The 20,759-nt window shown below is 38.4% G+C and overlaps 1 protein-coding gene across 2 annotated transcripts in view; it reads left to right on the top strand.

The window, feature by feature from the left end:
* The window catches only part of RGS17 (regulator of G protein signaling 17), a 130,657-nt gene that overhangs the window by 96,233 nt on the left and 13,665 nt on the right, over positions 1 to 20,759 (top strand). For both annotated transcript variants that reach the window (XM_002817501.5, XM_009242383.4), the window contains 2 exons: positions 14,001 to 14,090; positions 15,977 to 16,211. In XM_002817501.5, the coding sequence (XP_002817547.1) occupies positions 14,001 to 14,090; positions 15,977 to 16,211 (325 nt within the window). The remainder of the gene's footprint in view (positions 1 to 14,000; positions 14,091 to 15,976; positions 16,212 to 20,759) is intronic.

Raw genomic sequence — 20,759 nt, 5'->3', positions numbered from 1 at the left:
AAAAAAAAAAAGTTAGAAATCAAAATATGAAGTAACTGTCATTCGTGAATGGGACCAGTTGTCATGTGGCTGAATTTACTTCCTTTTAAGGAAATAGAGTGGTAGGAAAATAAATTTCTATATCTAGTAATAAATATAAATACCTCACCCTAAGCTTCATGTTATGGGTTTTTTAACAGTGTAATATTTCCCTCAAATTTGCACTTCTCATTCATATTTCATTGTCAGCTCTTCTCTCATTTTTAAATTGATTCCTGTCTTTATAACATTACCACCACATTTTTTGCGAGGAGGATACAGAGAGTGAGTACATAACTACTGAATGTTTCCATAGTTTCTTTCAAAATTCTAAACTGTTCAGACAGGCTTCATAGTAATTTAAGTTGGTCCATTTGCTATCTCTGTCATAGAGGCACTTTCTCCCCCCACGTCAGTCTCTCTCCTTATCTCCCTTTTCTCCTCATAGCCCTTGCAATTAAAGGAGAGAAAACAGGAGGAAGCGGTTTAGAACCATTGACATCCTTAAATACACAAGCAATGGATGCCCAAATCCAGGGCATAAAATGAACACTCTATAAACATGCAAGACCTTCTATTCATGGGACTAAGCTAGGGTGAAGAGACCATTTTGTCAAGACCATTTGTCTACAGGTTCAAGGTTGACACTGGCAAGTGGAATGTCTGGTTTCTTCAGATAGTAACCTTCTTCCCTTTTCTTTATAAGAAAGAAAACTTTGAAAGATACTGAAGGCTCCTCTCAAACTGCCTTCAGTCAGGACAGCGTGAAGCAGTGAGGTGTTCAGATGCTCACACGTGAGATAACACGTATAAAAGTGCAGGGCAGACTAGAAACTGCTGTGTGCTTACAAAAAGGAGGGGAATCAAAATGGCCATAGGAAAGGTAGAGCTTTCAAAGTTTATTATGAGCTTAAAGCTCATTTTCAAATCGTCCTACGAACTCCCTTGCAACATCATTCAGAGGTTGCATTAAAATAACCCATGCTACTTTTTCACATAAAATCTTCAGATACTAATTCCTCTTTTAATACTGACGCTTCTGTGGGTGTCCCATCAAGCAAAACAGGGTTCCGTGTGTGTAAAAATTAGAACTTCAGAGACCTCAGCTACCATCTCTCCAAAATGTTTACGTTGCCCTCTGCTTAGCACATCATGGTGGTGAGATGACGGCTGTGGAGAGGAGAAGAATGAAGTATCACTGGCCACAGCCCTGGCTCCAGCTTGCAGTTTTCAAGAGAATGGTTCTGTCTTTAGCTACTTTATAAATTAGACTTAGGTATAAGCTTTCATTTGGAAAAAAAAAAAAAGCAATGTTTGGAAAATGCTGTGTCTATTTTTACAGGTAAGGAAACTGATGGCTTGCTGATGTCAATAGACCCATTAGGGACCGAGGTGGGACTGAGATGCAAGCCTCTGAATGTCTAGTCCATTGTTTGGTCCACTTTAATGTGACACTTCCAAGCTTTTCATTTCCAGGTTTGATATGAGCCATTTCCAAACACAACTTTCTCAGTTGAATTCACAATCTCGTGCTCTCCCGGTATTGCCCACGAGATTTGGCCCACTGCACTGGACTCTTCTCAAGAGAGATTGGTCACAGATTGAATTTAGTAAATTAACTAGCCTTTTGAAAGCTAAAATTGTCTCTCTTTTGGATACATTAGTTCCCAGAGTTTCCAGACCATGGGATGGATCTCACTGAGTAAATGTTAAGTGCTTCATAAATATGCTTTGGGCTGCCCCTCCCTCCATTTCTAACAAGTACCATGGCCTCTATAATTCAAAACAGTGCAAAAATAATGTCCTATTTTATCCTCTGATGCTGTCACACTTTAGCTCTCTGCCAAAGGAAATACTAAGATGCATGCTTTAAAAGTCAAAGGATATTTTTTGAAAGGAAAAACAAAAATCCATGCCTGCACCATGGTAAAGAAACCACTCCCTGGAAATAAAACTCCTCACACAGGCAAGGTGAATCATTTCATCTGAGGCACCAGGGAATACATGGTTTCCTCTGTGCCTGTCACCCTCGGAGAGCTGATTCATCTCACATGGCAGAATATGTTATTCCTGCAGAATAACTCACACTGCACAAGATTTCCAGAGTACTTGTAAACAGACCATCATACATATCACTTACAAGGTAGCAATACAGAAGTCTCCAGTTTGGAAACTCCATCTTGCCATGGCATGGGTAAATTTCCTCAATGTTTTTATCAGTTATATCAACTTTACACAATCCAAAGACATCTATCAAAATGAACCCAAGTTTCTCAGGCCATATACACAAAACCAGAGTGGACAATAGGACTATGGACTGAATGAGAGTTAATGGTAGAAGGAGCCTCACTCTGGTGAAGAAGTCCAGAGTCCCAAGAAGCCAGGAGGAAGAAATTTTAGATAAAGAGGTGGCAGGTGCATTTGGTGACAGGGCTCTGCACGGTGAGGTCTGCTGACCCCAGATACCCCAGTCAGCTTCAAGGTTCAGACCCGGACAGAAAACTCAAATTTCAGCCAAAGCTGACTCACTCTACATGGCAATGTAGTGAGGACTATCTATGTCTGGATGGGCCAGGATGTACCAGAGCTTCAGGGATGACCTTGGTAATGGACTGGTGCTGTTCGTACCCATGGCCATGGCTCCCTCTGCCCTAGAGAAGGCTGAACACATGAAAGGTCAGAGTTTGACTCACCAAACCACTGAACCATTTTTTATATGCGTGATACTCCTGTCTGCCCCATGTTGTTGTTTTTTAGGTTAATACCTTCAGTAAAAATTATATTACATAGATCTTGTATTTGAATTCACAAAACTCCATATTGGTCATTGCTGCCAGGCATTTTTGTAAACAGATAACTGAAGTTTCATGCATTAAAATAGCAAAAAATAGGCCAGGTGTGGTGGCTTATGCCTGTAATCCCAGCCCTTTGGGAGGCCGAGGTGGGTGGATCATAAGGTCAGGAGTTCGAGACCAGCCTGACCAACATGGTGAAACCCCGTCTCTACTAAAAATACAAAAATTAGCCGGGTGTGGTGGCGCGCGCCTGTAATCCCAGCTACTCAGGAGGCGGAGGCAGGAGAATCGCTTGAACCCGGGGGGCTGAGGTTGCAGTGAGCCAAGATTGCGCCACTGTACTCTAGCCTGGGCGACAGAGAGACTCTGTCTCAAAAAAAAAAGTTAAAAAATGCATATTTTGGCTTACATTATTTGGCCAGTATTAGTAGGTGTTTAACATTTGTTGAATGGGTGATGGATTTGGATTTGCCAATTGAGCCTACTTTATGAAATATAAAAACTTGTGTCATAGAAATTCTTTTCAAAAATTACAGGCACGTTCTCCCAGGCCACCAGATTTTTTTTTATGCACCATTTTTCTTCATGCTCCTGTGTGTGTGTGTGTGTGTGTGTCTGTGTGTGTGTGTGTGTTTTAAAGGTAGTAGTACTACTAACTAGTACAGAGGGGCATGAATTTGGGGAGGGAGCACTGAATCTGTTTAGCATGTCTGAGATATAAAGTCAAGAAGAACAAAATAGAAGACTAGGGAGATAGGCAATGACAAATAATCAAATATCTTTTCCACCTTATTAAGGAGTTTACACCTTTTTAGAGATGGGAAGCAATTGAAGAGTTTTAAGTAACGAGGGGACGAAATCCATTTTATATTTTAAGTATTCTCCTGAGGGAATGGAAAATGTATGGAAGAAAATACAAAAGTAAGGAGGATGTTAAGAGACTTTTATAATTGCCTTGGTGAGAGATGGTGGGGCCCAACAGAAAGAGACAATAAAAGGGATGGAGAGAAGTGCATATTCAAGAAAAAATTAGGATATACTGCCAAGAATTAGTGATAGACAAGAAAGAGAAGGATGACTCCGTATTGCTTGCATGAGTAGCTGGGTTGCTGGTGATCCCATCAAATGAGAGGACACTGCAATAGGAAGTTATTTAGGCCAAGGATACAAAGATAAGTTCAACTTGCTCTCATTGAGGTATCCAAGAGTTAGTTGTATAAATGAATTTGAAGCTTGCAGGGCAAGCATGGATGAAATATGACAATCTGGGACTCATCAGTTGCAAGAGATGAGAATGATTGGCCCTGGTGAGTATTCCAGGGTGAACACACCACATTTAAAGAACAATGGAGGAGTGAGAGAGTTGCAGACACAGTGGAGAAGAGGTGATGTGAGAAATGACATGCAAAACGCAGCAAGGGGGCCGGGCACAGTGGCCCACAACTGTAATCCTAGCACTTTGGGAGGACATGGCAGGAGGAAAGCTTGAATCCAGGAGTTTGAGACCAGCCTAGGCAACACAGTGAGTCCCCCTCTCTACAAAAAATGTTAAAAATTAGCTGAGTGTGGTAATACACGCCTGTAGTCCCAGCTACTCAGGAGAGTGTTGTAGGAGGATGGCTTGAGCCCAAGAGTTGAGGCTGCAGTGAGCCATGATCACATGACTGCACTCAAGCCTGAGTGAGACCCTGTCTCAGAAAAATAAAATAAAACACAGCAAGGGACTGTTACAGAAGCTAAGAGAATTGAGAGTTTCACAAAGGGAAGTCTGAGGTTGCAAATACACCAGGGAAGTCCAATACAATAAGAATCATAAAACATTTTGTGATTTGACCAACCAGAGGGGCTTCTTGGTGAACTTTGAGAGAACCAAGCTTCTCTGTAAGATGTACAACGAGGAAGAACTTGGAGAAAGAAAAGCTACTGACAGAGAAAATGAGTGAGCCCCTCTTTGAAGACTCTAAGACCCCATATGCTCTTCCTTCAGGGTGAAGGTTTGCTTTGAGAGAAGTTGGAGTTTCCTTCCTGACTCATTCAAAGCAAATTATTCATTTTCCAAGGCAATATGAAATTCAACCATTCCAAATCCAGGTCAATTTTATTAGCTACCAGGACAATATTTAACAACTTCCTCCAGAAAATTCCAATCAGTAATGCAAAAATGAGGTTGACTTCTTTGCTACCCTTATGTATAAAATTTCATAGTTGTGTTACACCTGATTAAATTAAGTATTAACCCTACTTTTGCTTCTCTCATTAAAAGTCTTCATTATTTCTTATGGGCCTAATCTACTGTCTTTCATGGTCTAGGTGTGGTAGACCTATTACAATCTGCCTGCTGTTTTGGGACATGATTCAAGAATTACTTGTTCTGTTTTTGTCAGATAAGACAATCAAATTCACTTTTTGTGAAAATGAAATTGATTTTATAATAATTATGCTGGACTGGGTGCTATAAATTATAGCATGTATAAATGCTATAAAGTCCATATCTTTGTTTCAGACATTAATATGTTATGTATTAATGTACATCTTTTTGCATGGGAACGTCTGTTCCTAAGTGAAACACAAATTTCTGTCACTGACACTTTGTGTATAAAGCAATATACTTTTTTTTTTTTTTTGAGAGAGTCTCACTCTGTCACCCAGGCTGGAGTGCAGTGGTGCGATCTTGGCCCACTGCAACCTCTGCCTGCCAGGTTCAAGCAATTCTCTTGCCTCAGCCTCCCGAGTAGCTGGGACTACAGGCATGCACCACCACACCTGGCTTTTTTTTTTTTTTTTTTTGTATTTTTAGTGGAGACAGGGTTTCACCATGTTGGCCAGGCTAGTCTCAAACTCCTGACCTCAAGTGATCTGCCTGCCTCAGCCTCCCAGATTGCTGGGATTATAGGCGTGAGCCACCGCTCGCAGCCAAAGCAGTATAGATTATTTAAAAGTACAGAGCCATTTAACTGCCAATTCCATAGTAATAGTGGAACAGTAACTTCATGTGTTTCATTCTAGAGGTAGTCTTGCCATATTTGACAATTACATACAAATTCTAATGGCATGTCTTCCTTGGAAAGCTGACTTTCAAGAGGCTGTATGGGATAAGGAAAGACCAATGGCACTGGAATTTTACAGACCTGAGTACATTCCAGTTTTATCACATGTAACTATGAAACCTTTGGCAAGTTACTTACTACCTCTGAACCTCGGTTTCTTCCTCAGTAAAATGCGATTACTAATGTACACAAATCCCTGCGTAATCCTTTATTGATAGGTATTATTTCTGTCCCTTTACAAGTCTCAGGCCCGGAGGAATTTACCAGACTGTGTAGGATCTGGCTATTGCAGGCTTGGCAATGTTCTGTTTGCATGTTGTCAATTAAGGTAGGAGATGCTGTTTCTTCAGTCTGTATCACTTCACCCTTCCCAACTCTCGCACAGGTATACGTCAGAGCAGCCCTGGAGCATGCATTGCACAGCCGCGGGACTCCCAGAGTATTGTAACTTTTATATAGCAGGGTTTTGTTTCTTTACAGATCAAGATTGTTGTCTTCCATGGTGTCTGTTCTCAAGGAAGCCCCACACATTCATCCCATACGTATTCACACACACACGCTAACTGGAAAATGTGAGGGAAAGGATGAATGGGTAGATGAATGAGCAGTCCTGCCAGCTATCACATATATTTCTGAATATTCACTAACAGGGTTTTAACTTTTTCACTCTCCTTTTTATGATAGGGACGCAGCCTTCTAAAGTCAGAAGCTTGAGCTCCAACTGAACTAATGCACTTGACACAGATGATCACATGCCATTTTAATAACAGTCACACTGTTATTGCTCCTAACTAAATAGAAGTCCATTTGGCCTTTTCACATCTAAGATATTTGCTTTCCCACTAAGGCATTCACTTAGTTATAAATTATAGGTAAAATTACAGTGGGTTGAAGGAATAGCTTAAAATAGGATTTTAATCAACGTGAGAACTGAGGTAGAGAAGATTCTGATGATTGGCATGTATTTTTTATTTTTATTTATTTATTTATTTATTTTGAGATGAAGTCTCACTCTGTAGCCCAAGTTGGAGTGCAGTGGTGCCATCTCGGCTCACTGCAACCTCCACCTCTAGGGCTCAAGTGATTCCTGTGCCTCAGCCTCCTGAGTAGCTGGGGCTGCAGGCATGCGCCACTATGCCTGGCTAATTTTTTGTATTTTAGTAGAGACAGGGTTTTGCCGTGTTACCCAGGGTGGTCTCGAACTCTTGAGCTCAGGCGATCTGCCCACCTCGGCCTCCCAAAATGCTGGGATTACAGGCATGAGCCACCACGCCTGGCCTGGCGTGTTATGTAAAGTATATCTTTGTATTCACACCTGTAATTCTCTTAATTTTAAGGAAAAATAAAGAAACTCTGTTTATGCTAAATAAGAAACTTTGGTCATCTAACTGAACATAAATGTACAGTGTAGATTTTGATTTTCACCATGTAATTACTTGTTAAATGAAGTTGGCATTCCAAATCAAATCAACGTGTCCATGAAGGAAATCCAGGGCTTGGGGTTTCAAAGGAAAATTTAATATAGATAAAAAGATGGATTTTTTGATACCTATCTTTTCGAACAGATGCGTATATAGAAAGAAATTGGCAACAGAGAGAGAGAGAATCAGAGAATGAAGAAATTTGTCTTCAATTTCTATGGGTCAAAAGAAGAAATGAATGTTCATGTACCACCCAAACAGAAATTGAAATAATGTGGAGAATCCATTCTCGGGATGGCTCTTTTAAAATATTGTAAATAAAAAATATTTCCTACCTGTTGGTAGTTAAAACCCTTTTCTAATTTATTTGTTCTAAGAATGTATGACCTAAGTTCTGTATTATCCCAGCATGAGACGGTGGAATGCAAAACGACTTCTTATCAGAAAGGATAATGACAATGTTAATAACAGTATGCCTGCCTGTTTTTAAGACTAAAGTATTCCCAAATCAAATGACTTTGGGCCGGGGTCTATTCAGAATATTTTGTAAATACCAAAAAGGAAAAATGGTTGCAGTTATGCAAACCTTCCAAGATTAAGTTTATCCTCTTCGACTTTGATTGTTACACTCACCGAAAAACTGAATGACTCCTTTTAGATTCCTTAGAAAGATATAATTATCAAAACTCCTTAAGAGAATGAATAGACTTTTTTTTTTCAAATAAGGATATTTACCCGCAGAAACTTTTTTTCACTTTTTCCTTTATTCTGACTTGGTTAAAATATTGTATTTATAAAGGTAACACAGCCATCTAGTGGACAGATATTTGATAGCTGATTATTTTACTTGAGTTTAAGTTCATGAAACAAAAGCTTAAGCCAAATGAAATACTTGTTTCATGACACACGGCACATGATTACAAAATGTGGAGTGAGCCTTTAGAGGGGCAACATGGGGTATTTTTAGGCAAGTGTTTTATAACATTTCCAGACACAAATTTCTAACCACTGTTCCCATCCCCACACACTCCACTCAAAACCATACTCTATTATAAAAATGTAGAAATGAAAGAGGTGAAGTTCAAATCAGATTTAACATTGAGTTTCTATGTGTCTGAAATGTTGTATGTTATGTGGTTACCAGCCCATCTTCTGGTGTCTTTTTGGTTTGGGGTTTTCGTTTTTTTGGGGAGTGGGTAGTCTTTTATAAGCGAAACATCAGTTCTATTCTCCTTTCCTTGTTGTCCTCTCCCCAAGTTATCTTTGCTAATGGAAGAAAGTCGTACTTCCTAGGATGGCCCTCCTCAGCCATAGCAACACCCTGTCTGCAGTTATTAACAGTGTTACTTTTGTCCTTCTTCTTTCACACTTTGCTGTCAAAACCTTCTATAACAACTCCTTTTTGTTCATCTCAAATTCCAGGGAATTAAGAAGTTACTCTTCATCAAATTCTACTGCAAACTCAGGCCTCTGGGCAACAGCTCCTATGGAGTGATAGCTGTGGGGTGATACCTTAGAGAGGGCATTTATACTCAATGCACTGGATTGTACTAGGAGGTTTATTTGTCCAAACCTTAAAGAAAAATCATTTGTGTAAACACTTGCAATACCACAATTAACTCTTCTATGTAAAGAGAAATGGCATTGCAGAGTGAAAATGAGCTTGAGACAGGAAGTCAGAAGATGGTAATTCCAATCCTAGTTCTAATAAGTTTGAGTTGTGGGTATTGTGTAAGTCAGCCCCAATAACTGTTTCCTTGTAAATAAAACAAGAATGACTAATAACAACTCCCCTGCTTACCTTCAAGGACTGTTGTGAGGAGGAAGTCACAAGGTAATGGATGAGGAAGTGTTGTGTAATAATGACAAAGGAGAAGTCTCTATTTACTCAGGTGGAAATAAAAAGCTCTTTGGTAAACTTGGAATTGGAATTTTAATATGCAACCAACTTGCCCTTCCATTCAACTAAGCATCTGTAATAATGGGCCTTTTTGTCACAAGCTTTTATTTTTTGTTTTACATCCTTGTGAAGTAGTTCATTGCCATTATCCCCATTATGAATGGTGAAAACAAAGCATGGAAAGCTTAAACCATCCTAAATGAGGTATATTCTACATTTGGAGTCCACCGCATCATTTTCTTGGATAACACATACTTTGCTGCCTGTTTTAATCTCCTGGTCCAGCCCTGCAACATCTGATATGTGCATTCTGTTCTACATTTGTATTGTGCCCCTGCATGATTTTATCCCCACTCTGAATGAGATCCCCTTTGTCCAGGTCTCCAACTGGCAAACAACTGCCCATTTTCAACCCAATTTAATCATTACCTCTTCTGTGAAGCCTTTCTCAATTCTCTTATGCAAAAGTACAGGTACCATCAAGGGTGTCTAAGAAACCCCATATGCACAATTCTGTCTGAGTTCTTATCACAATGCCATGTGATGTTTATTTACCCGTCTGAGCTCCTCAATAGCAGAGCCTTTGTCTTATTCATCTTTTATGTCCAACCCAGGGAACGCTGCATGAACCAGTGTTTCATACACATTACTAAAGTATTGCTAACTTCTGTAGTATTTACTGTGATATCTTGAATGCTGAAAATGAAATATTTAAAGAATAATCTACCAATTCATTTTCAGAGCCTGAAGGATGTTGATTTCATTTTTGTACCAGGAGCTTTGAGGTAGAAGCTGTTAAATAAAAAGAAAAGATTGATATCACAGTGTGAGACTATTTCAATATTGAATAGACTGCATTTACCAGTGACAGTAGTTCTCTCTTGGAGCCTTGATGTCACACCGTATTAAATTTAGGCATCTTATTGATTCTTCAGTTTAATTTTTCTGTAAATATATGTGGTTTCCTGACCAGCCTCTATCCCAGAGTTACCATGGCTACTGGTAAGTTTTATCTTCTTTGCAACCATTTTAACAGTTTTTCTTAAGAACCAATTGTTTTCTTTACAATAGAAGAGTGTCTTCCAAAATAGACCCTGTGCATATCCATGATGACAGATCAGTAGATAAACTCTATAATTGGCAGCAGGTAATGTTTTTTCTCACTCCACTGTCCACACTCCCCTGTAAACAAACAGTCCACCCACACAGAGAGGGGGCACATTTTCTTAAGTTCTAAAATGTCACAAGTATTTTTCCTCCCTTTTCAAAATCACTATTTAGAAAATCTCTAATGGGATTTTAAATGCTTATTTTAGTATATTTGTCCAAGGATATTGGCACTTTTCTTCCATAAAGTATTTAAGGTTTGATCAAGACCCCCACAGTGAGCACTGTGTATGTGTTTAGTTCTCTTTGTGGCTTTTATTGCTTAAAAAGTAGAAATGTTAGTTTTAAATGTTACATACATAAAAGTCAGTGGGGGAGTGTCTCTTCTTGGAGAGATATGGGCTAAAAAGAAAAAAAAAGACATGTAATCCCAGCACTTTGGGAGGCCAAAGTGGGTAGATCACAAGGTCAGGAGTTCAAGACCAGCCTGACCAACATGGCGAAACCCTGTCTCTACTAAAAATACAAAAATTAGCTGAGTGTGGTGGCGGGTGCCTGTAATCCCAGCTACTCAGGAAGCTGAGGCAGGAGAATCCCTTGAACCTGGGAGGCGGCGCTTGCAGTGAGCTGAGATCATGCCATTGCACTCCAGCCTGGGCAACAGAGCGAGACTCCGTCTTAAAAAAAGAAAAAAAAAGTGTCTCTGTGGGACCCTCAAAACTGTTGATCTGGTATTTTCCTTTTAGGGCTTTCCTTAAACACATATAATATATATAAGATGGTCTAGAGCAAATATTTCCAGTGAATAAAAAAAAAACAATGCACTACTTGGAGCAGGACAGAGTAGGACAGACATTAGTCAATATTAAGACAGACAAACTGTTAAGTATTAATCCCTTGCCTATTTTCTCCATTTCTCTTTAACTTAAAATGATACTTTCAGCAGTTCTTGATAACTGAAACCTTGAAACCCATTTTTTAAGACCAGTAGTAAAGGACAGTTAATAAAAAAGACAACTTGTCTGTTGCCGAAGTTCAATTTTTACAGGGCAAGTCTGTGGTCAATATTAGATCAAGAGCTGCACAGTGAACAGTTAAAACATTTACTGAATGTCTGTTGTAAGTAGTTTTAGTCCAAATGTGTGTCCATATTTTACCATCTGTAGAAATGAAAGATGTAAACTCAACCTAATATTTCATAATGATCGCTCTAATATGGTAGCATTTGGCATGTTTGTAAATATCACAGAAACAGAAGAGCCAGAATTCATGTTCAGAAACTCGCGATTCATGCCTGTAGACTCCAGATTTGTCACTCTACAGCAAAGGCACAACGGAGAAAAAATTTCTCAAAGATGTTTAAGGAAATGAAGTATACCTGCATCATGTGTACTGCCTTCTGTGGGACAGTGTGTGGAAATGTAATAAGAATAAACTCAAGGAGTTTATTATTTAAGCAGGGAATGAGAGCTCTTTTGCTAGTTGTGTTATAGTGCCTTAATATGTGTTTGCACACACACATATAAGCTCAGTAAAGGTTGGCAGAATGAGTATCAATTTCCTATTTTAAAAAGAGCTGAATAGAATTTACCAAAAAATTGTACATTTTATATATACAGGAAGTTTTACAGAATATTGTCAGCGGTGTATCCTCCCCTCATCCACTTTTCCCATCATTACTGGAAATACATCGAATTCCAGAGAAGAACTTTCTTACTCATTCATGAATCTCCTCAAAATACTTATCTGACCTATTTGTATAGTGACATAGAGGACTGAGGTTTCCTAGGCTATCTCAAACCTCAAACACACTCACAGCACTCACACGCAAATACCTCCAAAATTATGCGCTCTCTCTGAATTCCTCCCCAAAACTACATTAAGCTGAAGGCTTTGCTGTCTCTAACCCTGGGACTGCTGCCTCCTGCAGGGGTCTAGTCAATGTGCAGCAGGTCCAAGGGACCATCTGCTCTAGTTTCTGCTCCCCAGAATCTTTTTGGGCTACATTACCTTTCCCTCCATGGTTCTACACCAATAAACCTGCCCCTGTCCCTAGAAATGGGTAGAGGCAAACTCAATGTATTTCACTATGAAATCCTATGTTTTCTATGTCCTTTTCCTGACTACAGAATCCTTTTCAATTCCTGTTGGGTTCTCCTTTTTCCAGTAAGTCTGCTCTCTCAGGTCAGTTTTCCTATCTAGCCTCACTTTCCATTGTATGGGCCCGCTTGTCAGAAATTAATATTTCCCTTTGCTCCATTCTCTCCGTCCTCACGCTTGCACTTGAGAATGAAAGAATGAATTAAGGAGACATTGTCTTGATTTCTCTTATCAGACTTTCCAGATTGAGAATAACTACTTGTTGGGCACCTCTTCCTAAACACTTTCTTTCCATACCAACGATGTTTAGTGACCCTTCTTTGCATTCACATAGTAAGTGGTCTATGACCTCAGCGTCTATCAGCAGCCATGGTTCATAGTAGGCACTCAGAAATACAGGGTTTTTGAACAGGGTAGGCTTCCAATTCCAACTATACCACCTGTTTAGTGTTCAGTTTTGGGCCAGCCTCCCAGACGGGTCTGCACCTCAGTTTGCTCATCTGTAAAATGGGGATAATAATATTAATAGTAAAAGAATGGTGCCCAGCACATAACAGGCACTAGAAAATCATCATTTCCATTGCCTCTTATTTTGAGTAAGTGAAAGAAGGAACAAATGAGAGATGTTATCTGAACTTCTTGTGCTCTCTGCCAGGCTCTTAAGCTCCTCAGCTTCTAGACAGAGGGATCAGTTGGCTAATTTGGGAGCTCAAATTTTCCCGAGCCACTGAGTTACTCTCCCTACCCTGCTTCTTAGTATCTCCCATGACTTCACCTGTTATTTCTAGTCTACACCTAGAATTTTCAGTGTTCCGCCCTAAAGCACTGCTCAGCTTTAGGGAGCAATTGTCACTGGACAATTCTTATTCTTATTCTTGTTCTGGGCTACTAAAACCTTCGGCATTATCCTCTGTCCTCTATGATGCTGTAGAATTCCCAAACCTATGCCACACAGACACATACTCCTCCCACCCAATGCTCACCTGTTCCAAATGCTCAGTTACTGGTCTGTCCCTTTCAAGACCTTGGAGATTGATTTACTGGGGTGAAAGGGCAAAAACAAAGTCAAATATAAATCCGGTAGCTCGATTTTAGCAATTGAAGGAATGATATTATCAGTAACAATGTAAATTTAGCAAAATCTGTATTAGATTCTGACACATTGTATCTTCTTAGCTCCCAATCGGGGAAAATTAATGGAAAACAGACTATGAATAGAATTAGCCAAAAATCAAAATGACATTTTGTTTAAAGAGTAAGGTAATCATATGTGTGTGTATATACATACATGTATATACATAATATTAAAGCATTTAATCATATATCTCAGAAATATTAAGTAATTCAGATTATGTAAGGATGAAGTCAGAATATTTAACAATATCCACTTTTGAGAGTCTGATTTACTTTATAATTTTATTTAAAAATTATTCTCTTCCCTTTGACATGGGCTTGCCCATCATTTATAAATGGTATTGCTCTTTTATACTTCAAATATTCTCACATAGTTGAATATAAGATCTCCTGTGAAATGTTTCTCCAGAAAAATTTATTCTTTTCTTCAACTGATTGAATTTCCCTTGACAAAATTAAATGTTCTGCTACATTACAGCCTCACTGTGAGGAATGAAGAAAGAGGGGAAAATGCGGGAAGACCCACACACACTACAAAAATGGAAAGTATCCAGGTCCTAGAGGAATGGTGAGTGTGAGAACCACATAGCTATTGTTTCTTGCATTTATATGCCATTTACATCAACTGCGTGCCTAAGTATTACCCCTTGCTTCATGGTACTCTTCAAAATGATTTTGGGAAGTGAATGTAAATTCAATCTGGAAGATCTCGTTTTGTCATTGCTGTTGCTTTTCAGCAATTTTTCTATTAGCTATGTTAAGTTATTGGCTAAAACATGATCTAAATTTACTTTTCTCTTTAAAAAAAAAACAAAGATTGTCATATTAATTAGCACCCAAAATTGCCCCAATTCATTACTTCTCATTTCTGAGAATTTAAGTTTTTCTCTTTATAAGAGAAGTGTCTAAACACACACACAAATGATATGGAATGTCGAAGTGAGTGAGGAAGGGCACCCAGCGACTCCTGGTTCCTTTTCCACCAGAGCAGACTCTCCCCACGTGCTTCCTCCCAAACAAGAGGTACCTATGGACTAAAATCAAAATACAAATAGTCCAGTCATATAATTGTAAGTGCTTTCTTTTTCTGCTTTTTATGAGAAGGTTTTAATAATGATGCTTCATGGTAATTTTTAAGCTTTTTAAAATTAAAAATTGTTTTAAGTGAATGAGGAAGTGCAGAGATTATGGAACAGTAACAATCTATTTGAAATACCTGGTTAAAAAGGTAAATATATATATATTTACCTTTATATATGTATTTACCTTTTTATGTGTATATGTATTTACTATATATATATATATATATATATATATATATATATATAAACATACTTCTTTGGCCAAATGTCTTTTAGGTTGGAAATTATTAAGTAAATCATTGAATAGGAAAAGATCAGAATCATTTTAACCATAAGACTCTCCAAGCTTCTGTCTTCTACTTCTTTAATGTATAAGCAAGTGGATTAATTACTAGTGGTTTCTGCAGTCACCTAGTCACTAAAAGATCTGTATATAGTTTTAAATTCCCCAATGTCAGTGTCATTATAGAAGCCCTTTGCTTCCAATTATGATAACTCCATTCATGACTAACAATTCGTACATAAATTTTCATAGAAAAAACCTTTTTTTTTTAGAGGCGGGATCTCACTTTGTTGCCTAGCCAGGAGTGCAGTGGGATGATAATAGCTCACTGTAACCTGAAGCTCCTGTCTCAAGTGATTCTCCTGCCTCAACTCCCAAATAGCTGGGACTTACAGGCACATGCCACCACACCCAGCTAATATAAAATTTTTTTTTTTTTTTTGCAGAGACAGGCTCTTGCTATGTTTCCCAGGCTGACCTCAAACTCCTGGACTCAAGAGATTCTCCCACCTCAGCCTCCCAAAGCGCTGGGATTATAGGCATGAACCACCATGCCCAGCAGAAAAATTATTAAAGTTTAGGAAAATATGTGACAAGTACACACAGTGTATTCTTATTTTAAATCAAGTGACAAATAAAAAAAATGGCCACCAGAGATGAGAAAAAAAAAACTGTATCTTATGGCTGGAAAATTGAAATCCTGATTAGAGGCAAAGAAAAAATTCATGTTGTCCTTAGTCACTTACAGACAGTTTCTGTCAACTTGCAACATATTGTTAAAGTTTGAACATTTCCAAGCTTCATTAGGAATGTACGATGACTGCATGCATATTATGTATAGGCCCCTTGCTATTTGAATGCTTGTCTCCCTACATGCCTCTTATGCCTGCGTGAATTTTTGTCAAAACCCTGAAATAACTGATGTAGTCCTGACAGATATTTGCCAGATCAGGCTGGACTGAGTGGCAAAATACTGACCACTAGATGGCAGCAAATTGATAGAATTTCTATCTGCGCCTCTCCTTACCTAGTCTAGCATTCACTGGTCACAAAGTTGCCTTTGATCACGGTCCCGTTCTGTCTCTGCAGCCAAAACCCCACTGCAGAGGAAGTCTTGTCCTGGTCTCAAAATTTTGACAAGATGATGAAGGCCCCAGCAGGAAGAAACCTTTTCAGAGAGTTCCTCCGAACAGAATACAGCGAAGAGAACCTACTTTTCTGGCTTGCCTGTGAAGACTTAAAGAAGGAGCAGAACAAAAAAGTAATTGAAGAAAAGGCTAGGATGATATATGAAGATTACATTTCTATACTATCACCAAAAGAGGTAAAAATCTGGAAAACATTGAGGTGGGCTTCCTAAGACCAAGGATAACCGTCAAAGGATGGCTGTCCATATTGGGTAGGGCTTGGGATGTGGAGAGGGTAGAAGATTTCACTGGGTAGATAATTCAGCTTCTATCGGGAGAATTTCCTTGAACACATGTTTGAAGGCTAGGTTTCCCTACTGTGCTTTGACTGTTTATCTCTAGCTGACTCATGTGGTAGTTCACTTGCTTTTCAGAACTAACACTAAGGAGCCTGCTTCAACACAATTTGCTGTGACAAACGAAAATGGAAAGAGAGAATGTATTTTAGGGTGGTATTTCGCAAAGCATGACCCCTAGATCATGTGAATGAGAATCGCCTGGAGCATTTGTTTAAAAAACAAATTCTTAAGGCCTAACCAGGACTTCTGAATCTGAATTTTTGGAAATAGGACCCAGAAATCTGCACTTTTAACAAGTTTTCCACATACATACTAGTTGGAAAACCTCTGGTATAGGGACTCAAAAAAAAAAATCTGACATGTTTGTTGATGTTTATGATTGAATCTTTACAGAAATGAAAAATGATCCTTGACCACTAATATTCTTAGGTGGGAAATGGAAATTATTTTACTTATTCTAGCTTTTCTGTTACTGAAAGTGCAAACGTCTTTCCCATTGCCAGAATGTACCTAATCAATAAGCAATACTTCTAGCAACCAAATAGCACTTTTCCATTGACTGTTTAAAACTTAATTTGTTCTTGAGAAATATTCCAGCTAACAGAGTTAAAAGCATTTGGTGAAGGAGTGATTAATAATGTGGCCAGGCCCTTGGAGCCCTGTGTGATGGAGCTCCAGAGGGCTTCAAAGCACTTAGAGAACATAGAGGTTCCTAGAATGTCTTCTCTTTTCCATCCCAGCCTCTTTTTGTCTTTTTTGTTTCTCCTAAACAACTGTGATTTTTACCTTTGCATTTAAATAGCATGCCCCTCTCTTGTGCACCTGAACATTTATGGGCTACAGTCATCTGTTCCTCCTCCAATACTTGGCATGGTCCCAGGCTGCCTTACACTCCTTGCTTTGAGATCTATAAAAGGAATTAGTGTCTATTTTATTAACCTCTAAGTTTGGAATGCTACATAAACTATTTCACTTCTAATAAGATATACAGTACCTAAGTTATTTAGTTTTTTTTTTAATTAGTTAGGTTAAAATGCCATTGGTATTCCAGAGTGCTCCAGGACTATTGTCTCTACAAAATGAGAAACCTTCTAGAATTAGATGCATAAAGGATTGATTTATTTTTTTATTTCCTACATGAACAGGAAAAATATATTCATAAAAGCAAGGTGGGGAGAATTTAATAAATGTAATACAATGTGACATCAGTAATAGATGTATAGCCTCAACACATTTGTTACTGATGTCACACTGTATTTCTAACACCGGTATAATTCTGCATCCTAAAACTACATTCTTCAGGCTTCTGGCCTGCCTCGAATTTTAGTATCTAAACAACTCTATTTGTATTTTATCAGTATAATAATTTTATGCTAATTTTTATTATTTTAAAGTTATTGCATATAGCAAATAAACCAGATGATCCAAATGTGTCCAAATATGTGCTTCTTTTGCCTCTAATTATACAAAATGAGAGTCCTTGGGAAGATTATCTAGCCCATTTCTGCCCCCAAAGTATGTCAGATGTGACATCTTAAAGTGATAGTTGTCTAGATTACTTAGTCCATTCCTTTGTGCTATATTTGTAGCATCTTAAAATGATGACTGTTCCATTCTTTTTCAGTGTTAGGAGAAAAAATATTCTCCATACTATGTCCCTTATTTTTACAGTTTCTGTTCTTTAATGTTTAGTTTTTTATGTAAAAGATTTTCTTATTATCCACACAGCCCCTGATTTTCTGATGTCACTGATTGATGGAGCTTTGTAAAATACTTAATTTTTTCTCTTTGAGCCATGTTTAGAGTTACAATAGTGATTATTTAAATATAAACTAGTGAGTTTCCATTCTTTCTGCTAAAGTAATAGAAGTTTGTTTTCATCTAATTTTTTTTGAGACAGAGTCTCACTGTGTCACCCAGGCTGTAGTGCAGTGGCACGATCTCAGCTCACTGCAACCTCCACCTCCTGGGTTCAAGTGAATCTCCTGCCTCAGCCTCCCGAGTAGCTGGGATTATAGGCACCTGCCAACATGCTGGGCTAATTCCTGTATTTTTAATGGTGACAGGGTTTCACCATGTTGGCCAGGCTGCTCTCGAACTCCTGACCTCAAGTGACCTGCCTGCCTCAGCCTCTCAAAGTGCTGGGATTATGGGTGTGAGCCACTGCGCCTGGCCGTTTTCACCTAATTTCCTTCTTTTGAACACAAGTTTCACCAGAAAGTGACTAAAATCTCATTTCCTGATCGAGAACATGACCTTTCCAGAATGACATACACTAATGTTTGGTGTCATAACCATATTTACTCTCTCCTTTATGTTTCCTAATACCCATATTTTGGCCACTACCTGTTCTTTAATATCCTCAAAATATCACAGAGAGAAAGGAACAGAGACAGAGGTGAAATTCAAATTGTTCTAATTTTGCCAACTTGTAATTAACTCTTGATATAGAAATTAATAGACCATTGAAGTGCCATTGTTTAGCCAGCTTATTTCTATCCTGTCAACAGAGTAATTAAATTTGATCATTGTTTATGGCAAAAAGAAACAAGCAAAAGTAGATATTTTCAGTTATAAAAGATAATTGTTAAAAAGCTATGTTTTAAACCAAGGTATCCTGTTCATTGACTCTACTCATTGATACACTCAGCGCATGGCATGCACTTTCTAGCTATTCTGAAGCCCGTTCAATCTAGTATATACCTCACTGAACTTCCTGTGCAAAAAGTCATCCATTTCTAATCAGCCACAATACATTACTAACTTACATCAAGTTACCAGTCTTCAGATTTTGTTTTCTAACATTGGAGAGAGCACATGTCAGATCGAGAGAGCCCTGATTATACCGGAATTAGAGCACTGGACTAATATTCAGGTGCACAGGATTTTAATCCTGCCTTTGCTACATCCCAGTTGTGTGGCCTGAGATAAATCACTTTACCTCTCTGAGTCTCAACATTCAGTTCATTTGTTTACAACAATAACAATAAAAATAAGCACAGAAACTAATAAACCAAATGCGTAATGGCAACTGTAAGGCTATGAAGCTATTGAAAAGGTCTGTTAGGCCGTTCTGGGCTTTCTACCTCTGAAATTCTATACATGTTTCTATTTATTCAGAGTATTTGTGCTACTACTTCATCCTCTCCACCTAATGGCATAGCTTATCCATCATGGTCCTCCTTACTGCTGTCCCCACACTGAACCTCAGAATCTATTTAAACACAGTACTCAAGGCAGTTAATACCAATCTGAGTTCCTATCTATTTCTCATTTTGGGGCTAGACAATCTGAGCTTTCTACCTCTGAAATTCTATGCATGTTTCTACTTATTCAGAATATTTTTAAAGAACATGAACATTTGAATCATTATAAAATGGTAATGACTAAAAATTGTCATGATTTTACTATTAAACAGAAGGCCATTTTTCTTCACTAGACTTCATTTTACCTTAATTTGATTGCATATTTGTGTTCCTCTTTGTTAAATATAGAAAAACAACTACATTTTAAAAATTATTTATATATAGATAACTTTTTCCCTTAATGAAACTATTGAAGTCAATGTGCTAAAAATTACATTACCTTATTTTAAGAATATGTTTTATGCATTTGTAATAATTTGAGCATTATGTTATAAAATAAGGGATATCACTGGGCGCGGTGGCTTGCGCCTCTAATCCCAGCACTTTGGGAGGCCAAGACGGTTGGATTACAAGGTCAGGCATTCGAGACCAGCCTGGCCAACATAGTGAAACCCCATCTCTACTAAAAATACAACAAATTAGCCAGGCGTGGTGGCGGGCGCCTGTAATCCCAGCTACTTGGGAGGCTGAGGCAAGAGAATCACTTGAACCTGGGAGGTGGAGGTTGCAGTGAGCCAAGATCGTGCCACTGCACTCCAGCCTGGGCAAAAGTGCGAGACTCTGTCTCAAAATATATATATATATATATAAACATATTTTAAAAAGATATTTGCAATTAGGAGGTGGCATAACTTCTGTTCTTGGTATAGTGTACATTTTATGAAGGAAAAGGCCAAACTAAAAAAAAAAAAACTAGAAATTTACACATTTGTTTTAAAAAGTAAATTTTTTTAAAAGTGATGTCTTCAAGGGCAAAACAAATGAAGACAATAAAGAGGCCTTTAAGCCTAATAGTAGACTTGCTCCACGTAGCAGATTATGGTGGCAGCTTATATTTATTATTGAAAAGATGTGTTAGGCCAATCTTGCATTGCTATAAAGAAATACCTGAAGCTGGGTAATTTATAAAGAAAAGAGGTTTAATTGACTCACAGTTCTGCAGGCTTCACAGGAAGCATGGTGCTGGCATCAGCTCAGCTTCTAGGGAGGCCTCAGGAAGCTTATAATCATGGCATAAGAT

Source organism: Pongo abelii, chromosome 5 (assembly GCF_028885655.2).
Source record: "Pongo abelii isolate AG06213 chromosome 5, NHGRI_mPonAbe1-v2.0_pri, whole genome shotgun sequence".
NCBI lineage: Eukaryota > Metazoa > Chordata > Mammalia > Primates > Hominidae > Pongo > Pongo abelii.
This window is presented reverse-complemented; position numbering and strand designations above follow the sequence as displayed.